Consider the following 19892-nt stretch of genomic DNA (forward strand, 5'->3'; position numbering starts at 1 on the left):
CTGAAAACGACTTACTTCTCTGAGCACAATCTAGACTCTTGATTAATGCAGAACACTCCCCGATGGCTTGGGGTAGTTCCTCACATAGTGTTGAGTGGAAATATAATTGAGTGATCCATAATACAGACAGCTGGCTGGCTGTGGAGGTGAGCATTTTTTTCCACCGTAAGTTTGTATCAAGAATACTCCATCTTCCAACATAATAAAATAGCTATAACTCTTTCAGTCCAGCCTTGTCAAGCCATAATCCAGACAAATACTCACCCCCTCAACCCACCACACCTCTTCTTTCTGGAGCTTCCCCCCGCATGCCCTGTCCTGTCCTCTCAGCTCCATGTCAGGCTGCCATTGAGAAGAGTGGCTGAGTCTTCCCACACACCCCCTGAGCCATGGTGGTCCGCACCTGCCCCCGGCAGATGGGAGCTGCTTTCCTTTATCAGGAGCCTGCTGAGCCCAAAGCCACTGTCTACATCATCCTTGGCTATAGACTATCACAGGAGCTCCCGGCCCAGCTTCTGAGTTCTCCTGGGTATTCCTATTAGCAGCTGTTTGAAACCTTATTGGGTGCATGCTTTTAAAGCATGTGCAGAGTTTGGGTTTTTAACCTTTTCCCTCCGTGCCCCTTCAGAGCATCTGATCAGTTAAGCGTAGAGCAGTGGTGAGTTCTCCATCTCACACGACCATCAGAATCACCGGCAGAGATTTTTTTAAAGGCAAAACAGACACACGATTCAGAATGCAAATGTATTAAAGGGCACACTTCCCCTAAGGAGGGATGTCTGGCAATATCTGTCAAAGTTACAAAATGTACCTCTGACCTAGCAACTTTGCTTCTGGAATTCTCTCCTGCAGATACCCTTGCACCATATGAAGGGATATACTTTCAAGTTGTTTGAGGCAGCACTGTTTGCAATAATGACAAGTGGGAAGCAACCCAAGCACCCAGCAATATGGGACTAGCTGAGTAAATATTTAGTAAGCAGCCGCAAAAAGAATGAGAACGTTCTCTATGTAATGGTATGAAATGTCCAATATATCGTTGAGTGAAGAAGAAAAAAAAAGTCATAGAATGGGGTATATACAGTATACCATTTTTTTTGTGTGTAAGAAAAGGGAGGAAATAATAATATATTGGCTTTTACTCACATAAAGAAACATCTTCATAAAGAACAAACGAACGAAAATGGTGTATTAGCTATCTGTCGCTATGGAACAAGATACCCAAAACCTAGCAGCTTAAAATAAATAACATTTCTTATCTCACATAGTTCCTGGGGGTCTAGAATCCAGGAGCGGCTTATCGGGGCAGTTCTGACTCAGGGCCTCTCATGAGCCTGCAGTCAAGCTGTTGGCTGGGGCTGCAGTGATCTTAAGGCTCTAGTGAAGCTACAGGACGTGCTTCTGAGCACACTCACGTCTTTATTGGCAGGATTAGGTTTCTCACTGGCTATTAGCTGGAGGCTTCAGTTCCTCAGCACATGGACCTCTCCACGGGGCAGCTTATAACAAGGCTTCCCCCAAACTGAATGATCCAATAAACGAGAGAACACTCACTATAGCAGTCACAGTGTCTTTTATAACTTAATTTGAGAAGTGACAAGCCATCATTCTTTTCATATGCTATTGGTCATACAGACCAACAGTGAGGGAGGGGACTACACAAGTGTGTGAATCCCAGGAGATGGGGATCTCCGGCTGCCATCTTGGAGGCTGGCTACCACCACTTATGGATAGGAACTGGAGGTAGGGAATGGGATGGAAAGGCAAGAGGGGGAGCAAACCTTCTTAGTGTATGTTTTTTTGTATTGTTTTGGCTTTTCAACCATGTAAACCACTGATCTATTCTAAAAATAAGTTAAAATTTAAATAAAAATTCTTATGGGAAACAAAGTGTTTACAATGAAAAGCATGCCTTTCTCTCACCCTTGATAGTCTACATCATTACTTTTTTAAAAAAAATTCTTGGGGCGGTGGTGGGGGGACACCCGGGTGGCTCAGTAGGTTAAGCGCCCTACTTTAGCTCAGGTCATGATCTCACGGTTTGTGGGTTCAAGCCCTGCATTGGGCTCTGTGTTGACAGCAAGGAGCCTGGAGCTGTCTCAGATTCTGTGTTTCCCTCTCTCTCTACCCGTCCACTGCTCATGCTCTGTCTCTGTCTCTGTCTCAAAAATAAATATTTAAAAATAAAAAATAAATTACAAAAAAATTTTTGAGAGAGAGTGTAAGTGGGGGAGAGGGGCAGGAGGTGGTGGGAAGAAAGAGAGAGAGAGAGAGAGAGAGAGAGAGAGAGAGAATTCTAAGCAGGCTCCACACCTAGTGTGGAGCCTGATGTGGGGCTTGATCCCACCACCCTGGGATCATGACCTGAACCAAAATCAAGAGCCGGATGCTCACTCAGGTGCCCCTACCTCATTACTTTTAAAGCACGTACCATAATTCATTTAATCAATGTTTTATTGGATGGGCATTTAGGTGGTGCCTAGTCTTCTAGTATTATGAACATCACTGCAGTGCATATTCTTGTGCACATGCTTTTACATGCACTGTGAAGGTATATCTGAAAGATAAATATCCAGAAGCAGAAATGTCTAGTTAAAAGGTAAGAGCGTTTCCAAATTGTCTTCTAATGACGTTACATAAGCGTAAGACGCTCTCTGCTTCAGGGAGGCTAGGGTGCTTCCTGGATGTCTGGCTGTTTTAAAGGCCCCACAGATGATGCCAATGAACTACCAGGGGTGGGATGTGGCAGCAGACTCAGACCTTATGCTCAGAGACCCTCTCAAGTGTCTAGATTACTCTGCGCCTTGACCACCACGAACCAAGCACCACTGTCTTCCTCTTGGGCTGCTGCATCATCTACTAACTTGTTCCCATACACCTTTTACGCCCTCCGGTCTCGTCCTGAGTCCTCTTTCTAAAAGGCACATCTTCTCCCATCACTCCCTCCTTCTGCCTGAGACCCTGAGGATCTTCAGAAAAGACACAGGATCCTTGGCAAGGTTCCCAGGACCTTCCCTTCAGCTTCATCTTGCCCGCCCTCCCCAGCTCTGAGCGCCGTCTTTCAGTGCGTACCTCAGTACCAAGCCAGGGCCCTCCCACCACTGTGGTCTGCACGGCCATCTGCCTCTCCTTCCTCCCCCACCATCTCTGGAGGTCTTCCCGGACCTCCCCACACAGGGCCTCCAAGCAGCAGGCATCTGCCTCTCTGGTAACGTCACCACTGTCACTGAACAGGTAGTCATATGTTGGTTTAGGTTTTTGCCCGCCTCCTCATCGGACTGTGTTCCCATGGGCTCTGATCAAGGGACCACAGACTGTACCTGCCCTTCCCTCCATCTCCCAGCGCAAGGCCTGACGCACAACAGGCCCTGTTATTACCCGGTGAGTAACAGGAGACATTTTCTCAGTTTTCTACTCTGAAAATCAAGGGTAACCAGACCCTCCTCCCAGGGGCTTAGTGTAGATGTTTTATTTTATTTTAATTTTTTAAATGTTTACTTATTTTTGAGAGAGAGAGAGAGAGAGGGAGAGAGAGAGAGGCGCAGAGAGACAGGGAGACACAGAACTCTAAGTGGACTCCGGGCTCCGCACTGTCAGCACAGAGCCGGATGCGGGGTTCGAACTCACGAACTGTGAGATTATGACCTGAGCCGAAGTCCAAGGCCAACTGACTGAGCCCTCCAGGAGCCCCGGGTGTAGATGTTTTAAACGAGAACCCTGCGGAGGGTGGATGCTGGTGGGCCTCACTCTCTCCCCTACACCAGCCTTGCAAAGTGTACCCTTCACATTTCCTCAACAAGACGTCCAGTTTCTGCATGTCAGGGATGTTCTGGGTCACTCGTAAATTAAGGAACCACCTGTGGTAAATTAGAAAACGCCAAAATGTGGGGGGCACCCGGCTGGTTCCATCAGAGGAGCATCCAACTCTTGACCTTGGGGTCTGGTGTTGGAGCCCCACGTTGGGTGTAGAGATTACCTAAATGAATAAAACTTTAAAAAAGAAAAAGAAAATGCCGAAGTTGTGCTGTAGTCACCTTCCTGAGCTCGGGTTCTAGCTGCTTCCTATTCAACCAAGTCTGGAAACCAGCTTGGAGTCAGCTTCTGCCCAGAGCTGGACACTCCCCTATAGGAAAGGACTCCAGTGGTTCTGCAACAGGCAAAGCGAGCCACCATCCCTGACTCATGACCACGGGGTGCCTTCAGCCCCGGGAGAACGGTGGGTACCCCAGCAAGGAGATCATTCATTCAGCAGGTGTTTCTGGAGCACTATCCTCATCTTTGGGCTGGAAGGGGCCTGGGCGATAAACAGGTCCAGCCTTTTATTTTACAGTTGAGGAAGCCGATGACCAGAGAGGGGAGGTGACTCTCCCAGGGTCCCTCTGCAGAGGTGAATCGTGTCAGCTGGGCTGGGGGCAAAGGTGTGATTAGACCACAAATCCACCACCCCCGCATTTTCAGTGGCACATGCAGTGGTCATCCTGGCTTGGTGGAGTCTACTCAGACTGGGAGGTTTGCAGAAGACAAAAGAAAATAGTTTTCTCAAGGGAGGCCAGATATCAAAACAGTTTAGTGGAAGTCTAAACGCTGCCGGTGATCTGTCCCCTCCTATCCTTCCAGGTCCTGTTCTCACCCGCCACCCTCTGGCACTCAATGCTCGGTACTCAGTACTCTGAACACTCAACTTCCTCCAGTTCACTCTCTGCACCTGGGCCCTCTACACGCTGTTTCCTGTGCCTGGGATGCTCTTCCTCCTCTGTCTTCGGCTGTTCCAGCTGCTAAACCAAAACACCACAGACTGGGTGGCTGGGAAACAGCAGAAATCTATAGCTCACAGTTCTGGAGGCTGTAAGCCTGAGATCAGGGTCCCAGTGTGGTTGCGTGAGGACTCTCTCCCAGGCTGTAGACTTCCCCTAGTATCCTCACATGACGGGAGGGGCTGGGGGGGCTCTGTGAGATCTGGTTTATTAGGGCGCTAATCCCATTCATGAAGGCCCTCCCGTGCTTAGGACCTCATCACCCCCAAAGCCCCGCCTTCTAATATCATCACCTTTGGCGGTTAAGATTTCAACATATGAATTTAGGAGGATGCAAACATTCGGTCCATAACACCCCCCATCTCTGGCTTGCTCTCTCCTTCAATCTCCAGCTGTCACATCAAACATCTCTTTCTGCAGAAACTTTCTCTAGACTAGCTGAGGCCCCCCCCGCCCCGGTGCACCCTTCTGTGGTACCTCTTCTTTCCACATCACGAGAGAGGTTTTTAATATCTTTCTTCCCTAAAAAACTTTAAACTCTGTCAGGGCAGAAACTGAACCGGCATCAACCCCAGAGAAGCCCAGCGCCCAGCGTGATGCGCCCAGCCCACTGACGGTACAGGGTAAACACCCGTGGAGAATGGGAACAAACGATCAAGAGCTTACAGAAGTACCCAGACTCAAATCCAGAGACGAGAGCGAGGACAAACTCTATTGGGAACCATCACTTACAGGAAATGGACGAGAAGACATTCGAGAAATCTCAGGATGTGGGAAGAAAACGTTTTCCCTCCAACAGCAGCCTCCTCTACCTTTCAACCTTCAGGAGGCAGGTCCACATGTGTAATTAAACCCTCAGCGTGAATGAGATCTACAATTTGTGATCAGGATGATGACACATTTCGGGACAAAGCACAGGTTTTTAGGTTTTTAGGACCCACATCTAGCAGCCCTGTGTCCGGATGCGGGCTGAGCGCTCACATCTGGATCCCACATCCGATGAGTCACGGATGTCTGTGGTACAGCGATCATAAGGTCACGTGTTCCGGGGACTCGCACCTCTGCGGTGATGACAGATGGCAATCCTGTGTCTGTGGTTCCACGTAGGAGGTTGTTGAACCAACCCCACCCCAGAGGGAGGAGAGCCACAGGGGCCTGCCAAGAGGGTAACGAGGCCCGGGAGATAGAATTACACCATTTTCTGGCATTTTTTTTTATAATAAAACTAGGAGCAGCCAATCATTTGCTGACTCTGTAATGGCTTTTGCTGAGACAAACCAAAAAAACAGCTGAAGTGAGACCTACTTTTAGAGGGCATCTCAATCTGGGCAAGAGGTCCTGAATCAGGGGACCCAGGTTCTATTCCTGACTCTTCCACCGAACCTCAGGGCCAGCTTGGAGGCACCAGTTTCCTTCCTCTGCTTCTTTACCACAAAAGAAATGCAAGACCTCTAAGCTTCCTTCTGCTCCATCGAACTTACAATACATTGAGGGTGAGGGTGGTCTTCTCCCCTCATTCCCTGCTATGGACTGAATTGTGCCCCCTCCCCCACCCTCCCTGCCAAATTCATATGTTGAAGCCCTACTCCCCCAGTGTGGTGTCATTTGAGGTGGGGTTTTGGGGAAGTAGTTAGGTTTAGACGAGGTGGAGACCCCATGATGGGATTAGTGCCCTTTGAGCTTATTCTCTCCTCACCCACCACCATGTGAAGACACAGCAAGAAGGTGGCCATCTACAAGCCAAGAAGAGGGTTCTTACCAGAACCTGACCACGCTGGCACCTTGACCTTGGACCTACAGCCTCCTGAACTGTGAGAAAATCCCAACCCATGGTACTTTGCTATGGGAGCCTGAGCAGATTACAACACCCCATTTACCTTTGTTCGGAGCTGCTTCCCTTCAAAGTCAAGCCGGGGAGTATTAGGTCTTGACAAGGCCTCCACAGACCTACCTGTGGTGGCTGGACTAGAATTCCCAGCGCTCTGCAGCTTTTGGCCCAGATCCCTACCAGCACCCTCCCCTCGCCACAAGGAAGCAAGGGCCGCCCTAGGGCAGCCCTTGGGCTCCTGAGTCTGACCTTCCCCAGAGTGGCCCATCTCTAGGACCCCTCCCACAGAAGCAGGCCCAGCCCTAGGAAGCAGACCTCCACGCTGCAGGGCAAGGCGCTGCCTCAGTCTTGTCCTCAGTACAGGGCAGCGTAACCGTGAGAGTGAGAGGTAAGACCACAGCAAGGGTACCTTAGGGGTTTATGTCAATTTACAAGTTCCCAAAGCACGTCAGTTTTTGTCTCTCCCTGTGTCACTTGGCAACAGGAATAATCATTCCAAGTTGACAGTTGGGTGATCAGATCCAGAAAGGGTCAACTCTCTTGCCCAGGGTGGAAGCAACAAGGTTCAAACCCAGCTTTTGGGCTCTTCAGTTGAGCATCCTTTCTACTCTGCCACATCAGTTCTCAGATGTGTACAAAGAGTCCCATACCACAGGGCGAATCCTGGGTAGGAGAGGGCCAGCTGTGCCGGCAGGGGGTGCAGAAGAGGAGCTCCCGGTGGGGCCTGGCAGCAGAAAGTTCCCGTGGGGAACATCATCCGCAGGCTGGTTTCCACCCGCAAGAGTGGGAAGGGAAGGCTGTGCTGCGTGGAGACAGGGCAGCTGGAGGTGCAGTGGGCTGGGTGCTCTGAGCACATCCAGACTGTGGACTTGCCTGAGGCTGGGATGCCCTTGCCAATGGTCTACTGCAGGGAAATCACCAGGAGCTAGAGGGTGGGAGAGGCCTCTCAGCTGCAGCTCACAGAAGACACTACCTCATTGCCCCATTACCCTCCCCACCTGACCCCCTAGTATGTGCATCAACCTCTCAAGGCAAGGAAGGCTCCTGGGGAGAATCTAGGCAATCACAGCTTGGAGGCCAAGTTCATGATGAAGGGAGGACAGGTTTCATCCCAGAGGCCAGAGAGCCCAGGGGTGTGGGGGTAACAATGCCCACTTAGTTCCAGGGCCCTGGGACCCTGGGTCTGCTCTGGGTTCTTCAGGCCATCTGCTATCAAGGCTCTAAGTGGAGGCTGCCTTTCTGAAGGGCAAAGGACACCCTTATACAGTGAGCCAGGCCTGGTGGGCCCCCAGCAGGCCCCCCTGCTCCACAGCTCAGCAGGCTTTTCCAAAAAGTTGGAGTCATGTCATCAGGCTCTTTGTCATCTGGCACAGAGCTGGGAAACGTAGCCCCCAGTTAACTATGGCCACACTGAAAACAGAGCCCATTATTACAGGACCCGGCAGCCAGACTGAATCATCCCGGGGCAGACAGACAGCCTTCAATTAGGGGAATAGCTCAACGCCTATGTATCAGCTGCTGGTACCACCGTCTCTTAGGTACCACCATTCCCAAAGGATAATTCTAACCCATCTGAGGATCTCACAAGTTTTCATACAGTCACAATCGTACATAGATATATACACATCAAAACTCACTTCTGATTGTACTTCAATTAAAGGGAAAATGCGCAACATTTAAAAGGGTCAGTGCCATAAATCAGCGGTGGACCTGGGTAAGGAGGGGAAGGGGGCATGATTGTAAGGAAAAGGGACAGCGCTTGTTGGGAAGGGCCGTGAGAATTTCTTAGAAGTCCTGCAGCCAGTTTATAGTGAGCCCGTGACGATCACAGTGAGCGGAGGGGACAAAGGAAGGGCATGGATAATCTAAGATGATGGAAAATTAAAGCAAACCAATAAAAAACCCACGCAGCTGGCTCCGGCATGCAGTCAAATGTCGATGCAATTCCACGCACCCACCCTCCTTCTGCACCCCAGTGCCCACACCCTCTCCGTGCTGGCTGCAGCAGCGGTCCAGGAGGCAGCTGGCAGGCAGGCAGCCACAAGTTAGCCATAAATGGATAATCCATTTGTCGAGACTCAAGAATCTGCCTCATTCTAGGGAAATGTTTTCTCACAGTCTGCATGGAGGGGCACACCCAGCTCTGCATCAGTCCACCTGCCCATGTGAATGGACAATAGAAAAAGGTAGATACATCAGGTTGTGGCCACAATTGTATCAGTAGTTAGGGAGGCCAGCCCTGTAACCAGAAAGACCAGCAGGACGGGGAAAGAAAATGATAGTCCTTTTCCTCCATTGCTGACACCTTCTGTCAAAGTGTCCATTTTTAAAATTTTTACCTTAGTCTGCTTGGATTGGAGGGCAGAAAGCACAAGATTCTTGAGTGAGGAGAGAGGGAGGTCCAAGGGCAGGGCTTTTTTTTTTTTTTTTTTAAATTAATGGAGCAGGAGTTGGGGCCAGCTGCAAGGAAACATGTACCCAGGAAACATCACTGCCAACTTCTCCATCTGCTGCTAGGTTATGAGGATGGGAGAGGGAAGGTTTCCCAGGAGTCTCCCCTTCTCCTGGAACTGACTCTGGAGTTACAAAGACCAGAGTGGAACCCACCACTCTAAAAGGGGTGACCTTAGGCTCCTTCCTTAACCCGAGCTGCAGTTTCACCGCATGATGGGGATCCCACAGTATTGCTGGAACTCGGGGTTGTGTGTGCTTAGCACAGTGCCTGGCATGAAGTCAGCCTTGAACAAGGGGTCCACATCACCATCATTATTGCGCATTGCAGGCCAGCTACCACTTTCTGCCAGATTGTGGTAGAGAAGACGAGGCCAAGACATAGGGCCCTGTCCAGCTTCGAAATGGCCCCGCGGCAGACGGCAGAAGTAGGAAAAAGCTGTGCTGGGGCGTAGGGCGAGGAAGCTCCCAGGCAGGGGGAGCGGCACCGGGGCTCAAATCACTGAGAGCGGCCTTTAACCCACACTCAGTGCCCGCGAAGCCCAGCCTGGCACATGCTCCACCCACAGACCGCCGGTGGCAAGTCCCGCTGGTCACCGGACCCAGAGCACTCACTGGCACAGGTCTTCCCGTCACTGCGGAGCACGTGTCCCTCGGGACACTGACAGGCAAAGGATGTGTCCGTGTTGACGCAGGAGTATTCGCAGCCATGGTTGCTCAGCAAGCAGTAATCCGCCCCTGCAAAACCGGACAGCCAGCTGAGGTGGTCAGTAAGCCTCTGAGCTACTGATGAGGGGAGTCAAGTGACCACAGTCTTGCTTATCCGCCCCCCACCCACTCCACCAAGGCATGCGGTCCCCAGGGGACATTCCCTACAATCTCCCCAGAGCAGAGAAGGAGAGGACCACGAGGCGCCCTCCTCTGCAACGGTCAGATTTTCCACTCGTGTTGCAAACCTTTTCCATGTAAGAGAAGCATAGAGGGGGACTCACTGGAACAGGTCTTGAGGTCCTCATTGATGAGGAAGCCTTCTGAGCACTGGCAGACGAAGGACTCCTCGGTGTTTAGACACAGCTGCTCACAGCCATGGTCCTGCTCCGCGCAGTGATCCACTCCTGCGTTTGCCACACGGGAAAACACAAAATAACCTGATGGAACAACACTCACCAGCACCGGGGCATTAACACAAACCTCCCTGGAGAGGGGAGCCGAAAGGGGCCTTTCACTTCACGGGCATCACAAAGAGCAGTGCTGGAGGGTTTTGTGCAACCAGGTGCAGCTGGTCTCCGGAAAATCAGCCTTGTTTGCTTGTTTTCCTTCCCATGTCTGGGTTTAGAGAGTAAAGTGCGCGTGACTTCTGTGCTGGTGTGAATGCCAGCAGCACTTTGTGCCAGGGCCTTGGCACCATAATCTGCAGTCCTCAGGGCTAAGGGCAGGCGTGAGCCCCATCTCAGGGAGGAAAGCGAGGCTCAGGAAGGCTGAGCTGCTTGCCCAAAGCCACACAGCTGATGGTGCTTAAGACTGAAGGCTGTGGCATCGAAGCAGCTGGGCTCAAATCCCACCTGCACCAACCCCTTCCTCGCCAAGAGATGCTGGGTAGTCAGTCGCTTGGCCTCCGGGTCACCATTTCCTGGCTGGAGGAAGGGGGATGACGATGGGCGCTTTCTTAGAGGGACGTGGCGAGAAGGAGAGGAGTTGATACACATAAGGCCCTCAGAACTGTAGCTGGCACACAGTAATCACCGACTGGATGCTTATTAAGTATCGCTGGGAAAGAACTCATTGTATAGTTTCATTTTTCTCTGGAAGTGACACAGAAAAAGTGTTCTTATCCCCCATACCCAGGACACCCAGATTCTGAAAACAAACCAAAGCCACAGCCTGCATGTGTGGCCGATCCTGGCACCTGAACGCTGTGCAGCTGGCCCCTCTGGGCAGCGAGCACTGAGGGACAGTGAACACACAGCTGTGGCGAACCGCTCCCACAGACGGCCCTGCAGGCTGCCTCCCAGATTTCCTTGATGGAGAAAAAGCACACCCAAGGACTGGAGAGACACTGAGGACCTTGTGCAGGGCCATCAAGTAGGCCTCTTGGACTCCTGAAGGGCCTGGGGCTAGTGCCTTCTGGAACATTCCATTGGTGGATGTGCCTACTGCAAACGCTTGCAGGACCTCAGGAGCCAGAAGCCCGTATTCACATCTTGGTTCCACCGTTAACCAGTCGTGTGACTGCGGGAAAGTTACTTAATCTTTTTGTGCCACAGTTTCCCCGTCTTTAAATAGGGACAAGAATGTAGATGCCTCAAAAGTCTATTGTGAGGATAAAGTGAGTGAGTGCCTGGGAAGTGCTCACAGAGTGTGCACCTCATAAGGGCTGGCTGTCATTATGGCCTGGGGCTCCCTGAGTCCTTAAGGGGAACAGGATACCATGGTTCTCTGGGAACTCCTAGGAAGAGATCACTTGGTTTACGCTTTCTTGAAGCTGACTAGGTGGTCTTTTTTCCTTTAACTTTTTTTTTTTTATTGTTTATTTATTTTGAGAGAGAGAGTGAGACAGCAGGGGAGGTGCAGAGAGAGAGGCAGAGAGAGAGAACCCCAAGCAGGCTCCAAGCTGTCAGCACAGAGCCTGATGCAGGGCTCAAACCCACGAATGGTGAGATCGTGACCTGAGCCAAAACCGAGAGTCTGATGCTGAACGGACTGAGCCACCCAGGCGCCCCCAGGTGGTCTTTCTTGTGAGATCCCCAGAGAGAAAGTATAGCCCAATCACTTCTGGCCCCCTCCCCCTGAGCTCCTCTAGGCTCCTTCAAGGCATGCTGGGAGGGAGGAGAGGCTATAGCCTCCGGGGCTCTATGTGGGCTCAACCAGGTCATGCCCAGCCTGTCCTGGGATGCTTGCCAGGGCTGTCAGCTGGCAGACCCCGTACCCCCGAAAGAAGGCAGACTGTACCCAGATCCACCTTGACCAGGGTGTGTCCTTGTCAAATGGAAGACTTCCGGCTCCCCACTCACTTCTCATAAGACCTCAGAGACTTCCAGAGGCAAATGCATAGCAGTGCCAACTTTCTAGTTCAAAAGTTGACCTCTGGGATCAGTCCTTAGAAAGCCTAATCAAGGTACTTTGTTCCCCCTAACGACTGAAGGGGAACCAGTTTTCCTGAGGACTGCTCTACCCCTAATACTTCATCTGTGAAACTTCCCCTTCTGGCAGTTTGAGGTCCAAATGCTGAACAGCTGCACTGTTCTCATTCACAATCTATCTCTGTCCCCAAAGCTGGAGCAGATGTGAAGCCTGCCGTGTGGAAAGCCACACACACAAAGGGCCCCTTCTGCGCTGGCCATGTCACGGAGCCCCTCTCCCAGCAGACCAGGGTCCCAGGCATCGACCGCAGTGCTTGTATGCCCCCGCTCCCACTGGCCTGGACCAGTGGAGACTGTGCCTCATAAAACAGGACAGAAGCCGCCAGCTGGCAAAGCCTGCAAGTTTCCGTGCGTTTACATCACCGAATGGGGGTTTGTTGTGCCTCTTACACAAGACAGTTAAGAAAGGCTTAACAAAAAGTCCCATATTTCCCAGCTCCGCCCTCAGATCAGCCCTGTGGTAGCCCATGTACTTTCTGAAGTCTGTCTCTTTTGGCCTCTTGTCCCAGCCCGGAGCCTCTCTGGTCACTCTCCCAGGCTCCGTGGGAATAATGAACGGTTATCTTTCATTGTGCTTTCCTTGGCCCAGGCACAGGCTAAGAGCCTAAATCGGTCCTGACTATTCCCCTTAAAAACCCTCGCAGATCGGGGCGCCTGGGTGGCTCAGTTATTTAAGCATCCGACTCTTGGTTTCAGCTCAGGTCACGAACTCGCGGTTCATGAGTTTGAGCCCAAATTGGGCTCTGCACTGATATGCAGAACCTACTTGGAATTCTCTCCCTCTCCCTCTCTCTCTGCCCCTCCCCTGCACTAGCGCTCTCTCTCAAAATAAATAAGCATTAAAAAAACATGGTATTAAATATATAAATAAATACATGAATACATAAATAAAACAGATTGGGAAAATCAAAGCTTGGCAAAGTTAAATAACTTGCCCAGGGCCATACATCTAGTATGTAGTAGAGCTTGGATTTAGATTCCGGTGGGTCTGACTTAATCAGCGCTCTCAACAGCGAATAATAACATTAGCTAATATTCACTGAATGCTTATTAATATTCAGCAGCACTTTTCTTTTTTTATTTCTTTTTTAAATTTTTTAACATTTATTTATTTTGAGAGACAGAGAGAGAGCATGAGCGAGGAGGGGGCAGAGAGAGGGGGAGACACAGAAGCAGGTTCCACGCTCTGAGCGGTCAGCACAGAGCCCAATGCGGGGCTCAAACTCATGGGCCACGAGATCATGACCGGAGCCAAAGTTGGATGCTTCATCGACTGAGCCACCCAGGTGCCCCGTAGCAGCACTTTTCTAAGTGTTTTATACGTATTGATTCTTTTAATTCCCATAAACAAACCTATGAGGTAGGTGGCATGAACAGTCCCATTTTATGGATGATGAAACTGAGGCCAGGAAGGCGAAGCCTGTTGGACCGTCAGGCTCACAGGAAACCCAGCAGCTTCAGAAGTGAGCCTGCGTGTGAACCGCACCCTCCCGTTGGAACCCCCGCCGCGGCACACTCACGGCTGCAAGTCTTGCCGTTGGGGTCCAGGCTGTAGCCCCGACGGCAGCGGCAGGAGTAGCCTTCCTCCGTGTTGATGCATTCATGCTCACAGCCCGGTTTGTTCAGTGCACAATAGTTGATTCCTGAGGAGAGAGAGAAAGGGCAGACCTCCTGCAGGCTCTGGACCTCCCCCAGGGCTGTGGGGTTAGCCCCTTGCAGCAAATATTCAGTAAATAAGGTGTTCTATTGGATGGAGAAGAGAGCTCCTGCTCTCAGGGAGCTGGCTGGAAGGAGAACCTGGGATCAGAAGTCTAGATTCTCCAGCATGGGTCTTCTTCCCCTATGATGGCCAAGAGCTGGTGAAATGGGTTGAGGACCCCAAATCCCAGCCCATCGCTTCCCGAGAAAGATGGAAAAGCTGGGAAAATCCAACTGGGCTTTCCTTCGAGTTAACCTCATCACTAGGGCTCAAAGCATGTAGGGAACCGCTGTCTTCAACGATATCTGACAATGACATGGGACAGCGCAAGGCAGAGTAAACAAAACCTGATGGTGTAAGATATCTAACTCTCTAGGAGAGGCAGGACACGGCAGTTACATTAAGAAGGGTCCAAATGCTCAGCCTCGCTCGGGGTGAGATCATGACAGCCTCCATATCAAGCAGCTGAAGACACATCTGATGCCCCCCAGATTGCTGCAGTTGCGTCCTATGGCGACATTCACCCCCGTCCGGGCTGTGTTTCTGCCAGCAGGTGGGAGCGTCATCATAAGCAGGAGCCAATTAGCGTTTCATTTGCTGGTAGAAAATGCTAAAACCACAAGACCCCCCCCCCCCCCAAAGAGCAGGTTATGGGGGAGATGGAGAACCGTAAAAGGAAATAAAATGAGCTCGTGGGGGGCCTTTAGGAGACTGGTGCTGCAGGAGATCGTCCCTCTTGTGGCTGAGCCGGATCTGTTTAACTGCGTTGTTCTTTCTTGTAGGGCCGTGGCAGACCCTGTGGGTTGCCTTGCCAACAACCGTTACCCTGTCTTCTTGGGACTAGCGCCCTGACCCCACAGCCATGAATCGTGACTGATCTCAGCCAGCCTGGCGATCATCCCTTCAAGGGTCCGTCATGTGCCCTCCCAGGCGACCGGCGGATGGAACTTGCCACGTGCACAGAGTTTGAGCAGAAGTGGATGCAGACTGAGCACACGGAGAGAACTCTCACCACACACAGGGAATGGCCTGGGAGAAGAGATGCCACCACCACGGTCATCGACCCCCTGGGAACTTTCTGTAACTCATGCCTTCCGCATGAGGGGGGCCAGAAAATCGTTAGCTGTGTGTGGTTTCAGTTCATCAGCCCCGAACTCGTCAACAACCTTACCTGTGTGGAACAGAATACAATGCCACAAAACTAGGGGCTTCAGTGAAGGAAAAGGGGCCTGTCAATAGAACACTGGCCACATACCAACAGACAAAACAAAGAGAGAGAGAGAGACAGAGACAGAGAGACAGGGTGCAAAGGGTGCCACATTGGGGAGGGTCTGCAGGAATCCTTTTGTTAACACCTTAGAGAGGGGTGAAGTTACTTTCAGTAAACACAGTTTTAAAAAGGCAGCATTCAGCCACTATGTAAAACAGTACGGAGTTTCCTCAAAAAATTAAATACAGAATTACCATATGATCCAGCAATTCCACCTCTGGCTATTTACCGAAAAGAATCAAAAGCAGGGACTTGAATTCAGCCTTAAAAAGGAAGGAAATTCTGACATACGCTACATCATGGAGGAGGCCTGAAGACATTATGTTAAGTGCAATAAGTCAGACACAAAAGGACAAATATTGTATGATTCCACTTATATGAGGTAACTAGAACAGGCAAATTTAGAGAGACAGAAAATAGAATGGTGGTTGCCAAGAGCTGGGGGGGAGACAGGAACGGGGAGTTGTCGTTTCATGGGTACAGAGTTTGAGTTTGGGGAGATCCAAAAGTTCTGGAGTTTAAGGGGATGATGGTTGTATAAGAATGATGGTTGAATAAGAATGTGAATGTACTGGGGCGCCTGCGTGGCTCAGTTGGTTGAGCGTCCGACTTCAGCCCAGGTCATGATCTCACGGTCAGTGAGTTCAAGCCCCGGGTCGGGCTCTGTGCTGACAGCTCAGGGCCTGGAGCCTGCTTCGGATTCTGTGTCTCCCTCTCTCTCTGCCCTTCCCCCACTCATGCTCTGTCTCTCTCTCTCTCTCTCTCTCTCTCTCTCTCTCTCTCTCTCTCTGTCAAAAATAAATACACATTAAACAAACAAACAAAAAAGAGAATGTGAATGTACTTAATGCCACTGAAGTGTATTAGAATAGTCAGAGGTGCCTGGGTGGCTCAGTTGGTTAGGCAACCGGCTCTTGATTTTGGCTCAGGTCCTGATCTCACGGTTCGTGAGATGGAACCCCACTCTGGGCTCTGTGCTGACGGCATGGAGCCTCCTTGGGGTTCTCTCTCCCTTTCTCTCTGCCCCTCCCCCACTGGAACTCACACTCTCAAAACTAAATAAATAAGCATTTTTTAAAAATGGTCAGAATGGCCATTTTTATATTATATATATTTTCTCACAATTTTTTAAAAGCCAGCATTGTCTTTAAGAAAGATTTATATTACAAAATACCTAAACTGAAAAACATTTAGAATCTTTTTTTAAAATTTTTTTTTTAACGTTTATTTATTTTTGAGACAGAGAGAGACAGAGCATGAACAGGGGAGGGGCAGAGAGAGAGGGAGACACAGAATCTGAAACAGGCTCCAGGCTCTGAGCTGTCAGCACAGAGCCCGACGCGGGGCTTGAACTCAGGAACCGCGAGATCATGACCTGAGCCGAAGTCGGATGCTTAACCGACCAAGCCACCCAGGCGCCCCAAAAACATTTGGATTCTTAAAGATGTTCTCGCTCAGCTATCTGGCAAACAGCAATTCAACACTGACTCCAAATGGTTACTTATGGCAAAGTAACTGCAGATCTCTGCTTTCTTTACATGCTTGAGTTACATTTCTTTATGCGTGTGTTACTTAATTAGTATTTACAGAGTACCTACAATGTGCCCCGTGTCTGTTCTGGTCTCCTCGCTAAATGTATGGTACTACATATGGGACAGGCTTGCAGGTAGCTTTATCTGGTGAAGCCCAGAGTGTCCAGTGAGCCCCATGAGAGGCCAGTTGGCAGAATGGTCAGACAACAAATTGTATTTTATTTTTCTTAAGTTTATTTATTTATTTTGAGAGAGAGGGAGAGAATCATGGGGTAGGGGCAGAGAGAGAGAGAGAGAGAGAGACAGAGGATCTGACAGCAGAGAGTCTGATGTGGGGCTCAAACCCATGAATTGTGAAATTATGACCTGAGCCGAAGTTGGAGGCTTAGCTGACTGAGCCACCCAACTGCCCCTCCGACAACACAATTTAAACAGAGCTCATGCGTGCCAACTCGTAAAAAGCTGGAGACTTCACTGAGAAGACATCAAAACATGTAAGATTAGTGACCCTGGACAGTAAATTATAATGCCAATGGAGTGGCACAGTTAGCAGGTCTCAGAAAAATTGGTTAGGCTACAAAACGTTAAAGCGGGACGTCGTGTTCCTTTGGTTTAGCAAACCCAGGTCCAGAGAAGAAAAGCAGCCTATTCAAGGCCACACAGCCAGTATGAGTGACACTGCTAAGACCAGCCCTCCCATCTCCATCCTGTCTCTTCAGAGTGTGATGCCTCCAGCTCCAGGGAACACCAGCTATGGTGCCCAGCATGAGCAATCCTGGAGCCCAGCTCCCCGGCTCACACCCACATATGATTCCACCCTCGGGCCCTCCCTTGACAGCCAGGCCAGTCCTGGCTTCTGTGCTTTGCACCACCGCCTTAATAATTTATGCCTTAAATCAATGACACTACTTTCCAGAGAAAGAAATTGTGCCCAGATGAGGAGGAAGAATAAATCCCGGCCGAGAGACTTTTCTTCAGTAGAATTCTGCCTTGAACTGTGTTTTCCACCTTAATTGGATAACGTCAAATTCCTCTGAAAAATAGATGTTTTATTAGATTTGAAAATAGCCCACATCCATCAACTGTCTATTAAACGTAAATGGCTGTACCCTGAGCTTGAGATCTGTAATGCTCTTGAGATCCTCAAACTCCTAATAACAAACTCCAGATTTAAATCTAATTTCTTGCTTCCCTCTTCCATGTAATGCTCTAGAGAGACAGTGAGTGCTCGTTGCCGTGAACAGCTGTCTGCCATAATCGACTGAGTGCAAACATGAAGTCAGGGGCAGCTCTAGGAGGCTGACCTCAGGAGCCCAGGGCTGGGTTTGCAGCAGACAATGGAAAATGTAACGATGAGGCAGGATGTTGGGAGAAGGGCTGATGAGGACATCGGGTTTTAGACACAAATTCCATTTTTCTTGGATGAAAAAGTAGGGCACCTGGCTAAAGAGGAGATGGAGTTATAATCACTCAACATATATGAAGGAGCACTGGGGACTGTGGAGAGGGCCACGACCCACGAACAGGTCCGTCTGTGGTGGTCAAACTGCTCCCAATGGTCACTGCCTCTCCACTGGCCCTTCTGTTCCCCACTTCCCTCCCCTCTTGATAACAATGCATGCATGTACCACCTTGGACCCTTCTCTTAGTGCATGTGCCTCTCCTGGCAGGATGTGAGGCAGAGGTCGAGGGAATCCTAGATGACTGGTAAGAGATGAAGACTTTCAAGCATATTCCCTGCCCTGATGGCCACATGCCTAACTTGTTCCCCTTTTCCTCCACAATGTGTGTGTCTGAGTTGAACCGGATCTAATTTTTCCCCACATAAGAGCTTTTGGTCCACAAACGAGTCCACCTGCGACTGATTTTCCCTGGGTGTAGTCAGCCACTAACACACTGAGACCTAGAAGAAGGTGTAAATAGCACAGAGAGGCGTGGCCAGTCCAGAAAAGTTGGTTTTCCACCATAGTTATGCATGTGTGGTCTAATGAAAAATATTCCACTTCATTGTTTTCGTGTGTTGAATGATGCCATCGGTTAAAATTCCCATTTCATGCTCAAATGGTTCCAGGGTTTGCATCGAGGCTAGGCAGCAGGGATTATCTTTTGTAAGGCACCAGTTTCGAAACGTGGTGTCTACAACCATCTACCACCATCCAAGTTCAAACACTTGTTAGAGTGAGTTGGTAAGTCCACATGTGCTGGGAGCAGAATGTGGCTTGTCTGGATTCAGTGACATAGCCCACAGTGCTTTTTCAAAAGAAACACATGGTCAAACTTTCGAAAATTCAGTCCTGCTTTGAGGCAGAGCACTGCCATACATATCACCAAGAAGAGGTGGTGAAGAAGCGCATAAGAAAACACACCCCTAAATGGAGGCTCCAGAAAGTTCTACAAACACCACTGCCAGAAGAACACAAACAATTCAGCGTACATAAGTGTGGACTGACTATGGAAATACTTTTAAAAAGTTCACAACCTGTATGGCTTAAAAGGGCCATCTTTCTTAATTATTTTTTAATGTTCATTTATTTTTGAAAGAGAGAGAGAGCACACGAGATGGTGGGGGTGGGGGCGGGGAGCAGAGACAGAGGGAGACAGAGGATCCAAAGTGGGCTCTGTGCTGACAGCAGACAGCCCGATGTGGGGCTCGAACTCATGAACCACGAGATCGTGACCTGAGCCGAAGTCAGACACTTAACCAACGGAGTCACCCAGGCGCCCCAAAAGGGCCATCTTTCTAACAAGATTGAGCAATTCAAACAAGAGTTGCAATTTCTCCAGGATGATAAATCTCAGAGAGATCCATTTACTCACTCGTTCAATCATTCATTCGTCTTGTGTCGCACTTTCACGTGCCAAACCCTTGAGGTGTTGAGGATTCAAGAGTGAGAAAAACAGGAGAATCTTTGTCCTTGTGGACTTCCCATTCTAGTGGTTTCTCAGGGACAGTCTAGTGTAAAGAGATCCCATTTGGGGCTCATGCTCTAGATCCCCCTTGATGTGCCAGCCGACAGGCATTTGAGTCACTCAGCACATCATTAATTTCATCCTGCTGACGCCATGTACCTCTCGAACGCTGCGGAAATACCCCAGAGTCCTGTTTTTTTCCTTCCTTTATGTCAAAGAGGATAGAGCAGCAATTTTCCCCTCTTAGCAGCCAGCAAGTGTCTCATCTGGTAGGACCGGAAGAAACGAATCCCTTTTACCTCCTGTCT

General features: G+C 49.9%; 1 protein-coding gene across 2 annotated transcripts in view; it reads right to left on the reverse strand.

Annotated features, from left to right (window-relative positions):
* Nucleotides 1-19892, reverse strand: part of MATN2 (matrilin 2) — a 134272-nt gene that overhangs the window by 18070 nt on the left and 96310 nt on the right. For both annotated transcript variants that reach the window (XM_049633050.1, XM_049633049.1), the window contains exons 8-10: nt 13694-13816; nt 10026-10148; nt 9649-9771 (exon numbers count right to left, since the gene is read on the reverse strand). In XM_049633050.1, the coding sequence (XP_049489007.1) occupies nt 9649-9771; nt 10026-10148; nt 13694-13816 (369 nt within the window). The remainder of the gene's footprint in view (nt 1-9648; nt 9772-10025; nt 10149-13693; nt 13817-19892) is intronic.

This window comes from Panthera uncia, chromosome F2, assembly GCF_023721935.1.
Source record: "Panthera uncia isolate 11264 chromosome F2, Puncia_PCG_1.0, whole genome shotgun sequence".
Classification (NCBI taxonomy): Eukaryota; Metazoa; Chordata; class Mammalia; order Carnivora; family Felidae; genus Panthera; species Panthera uncia.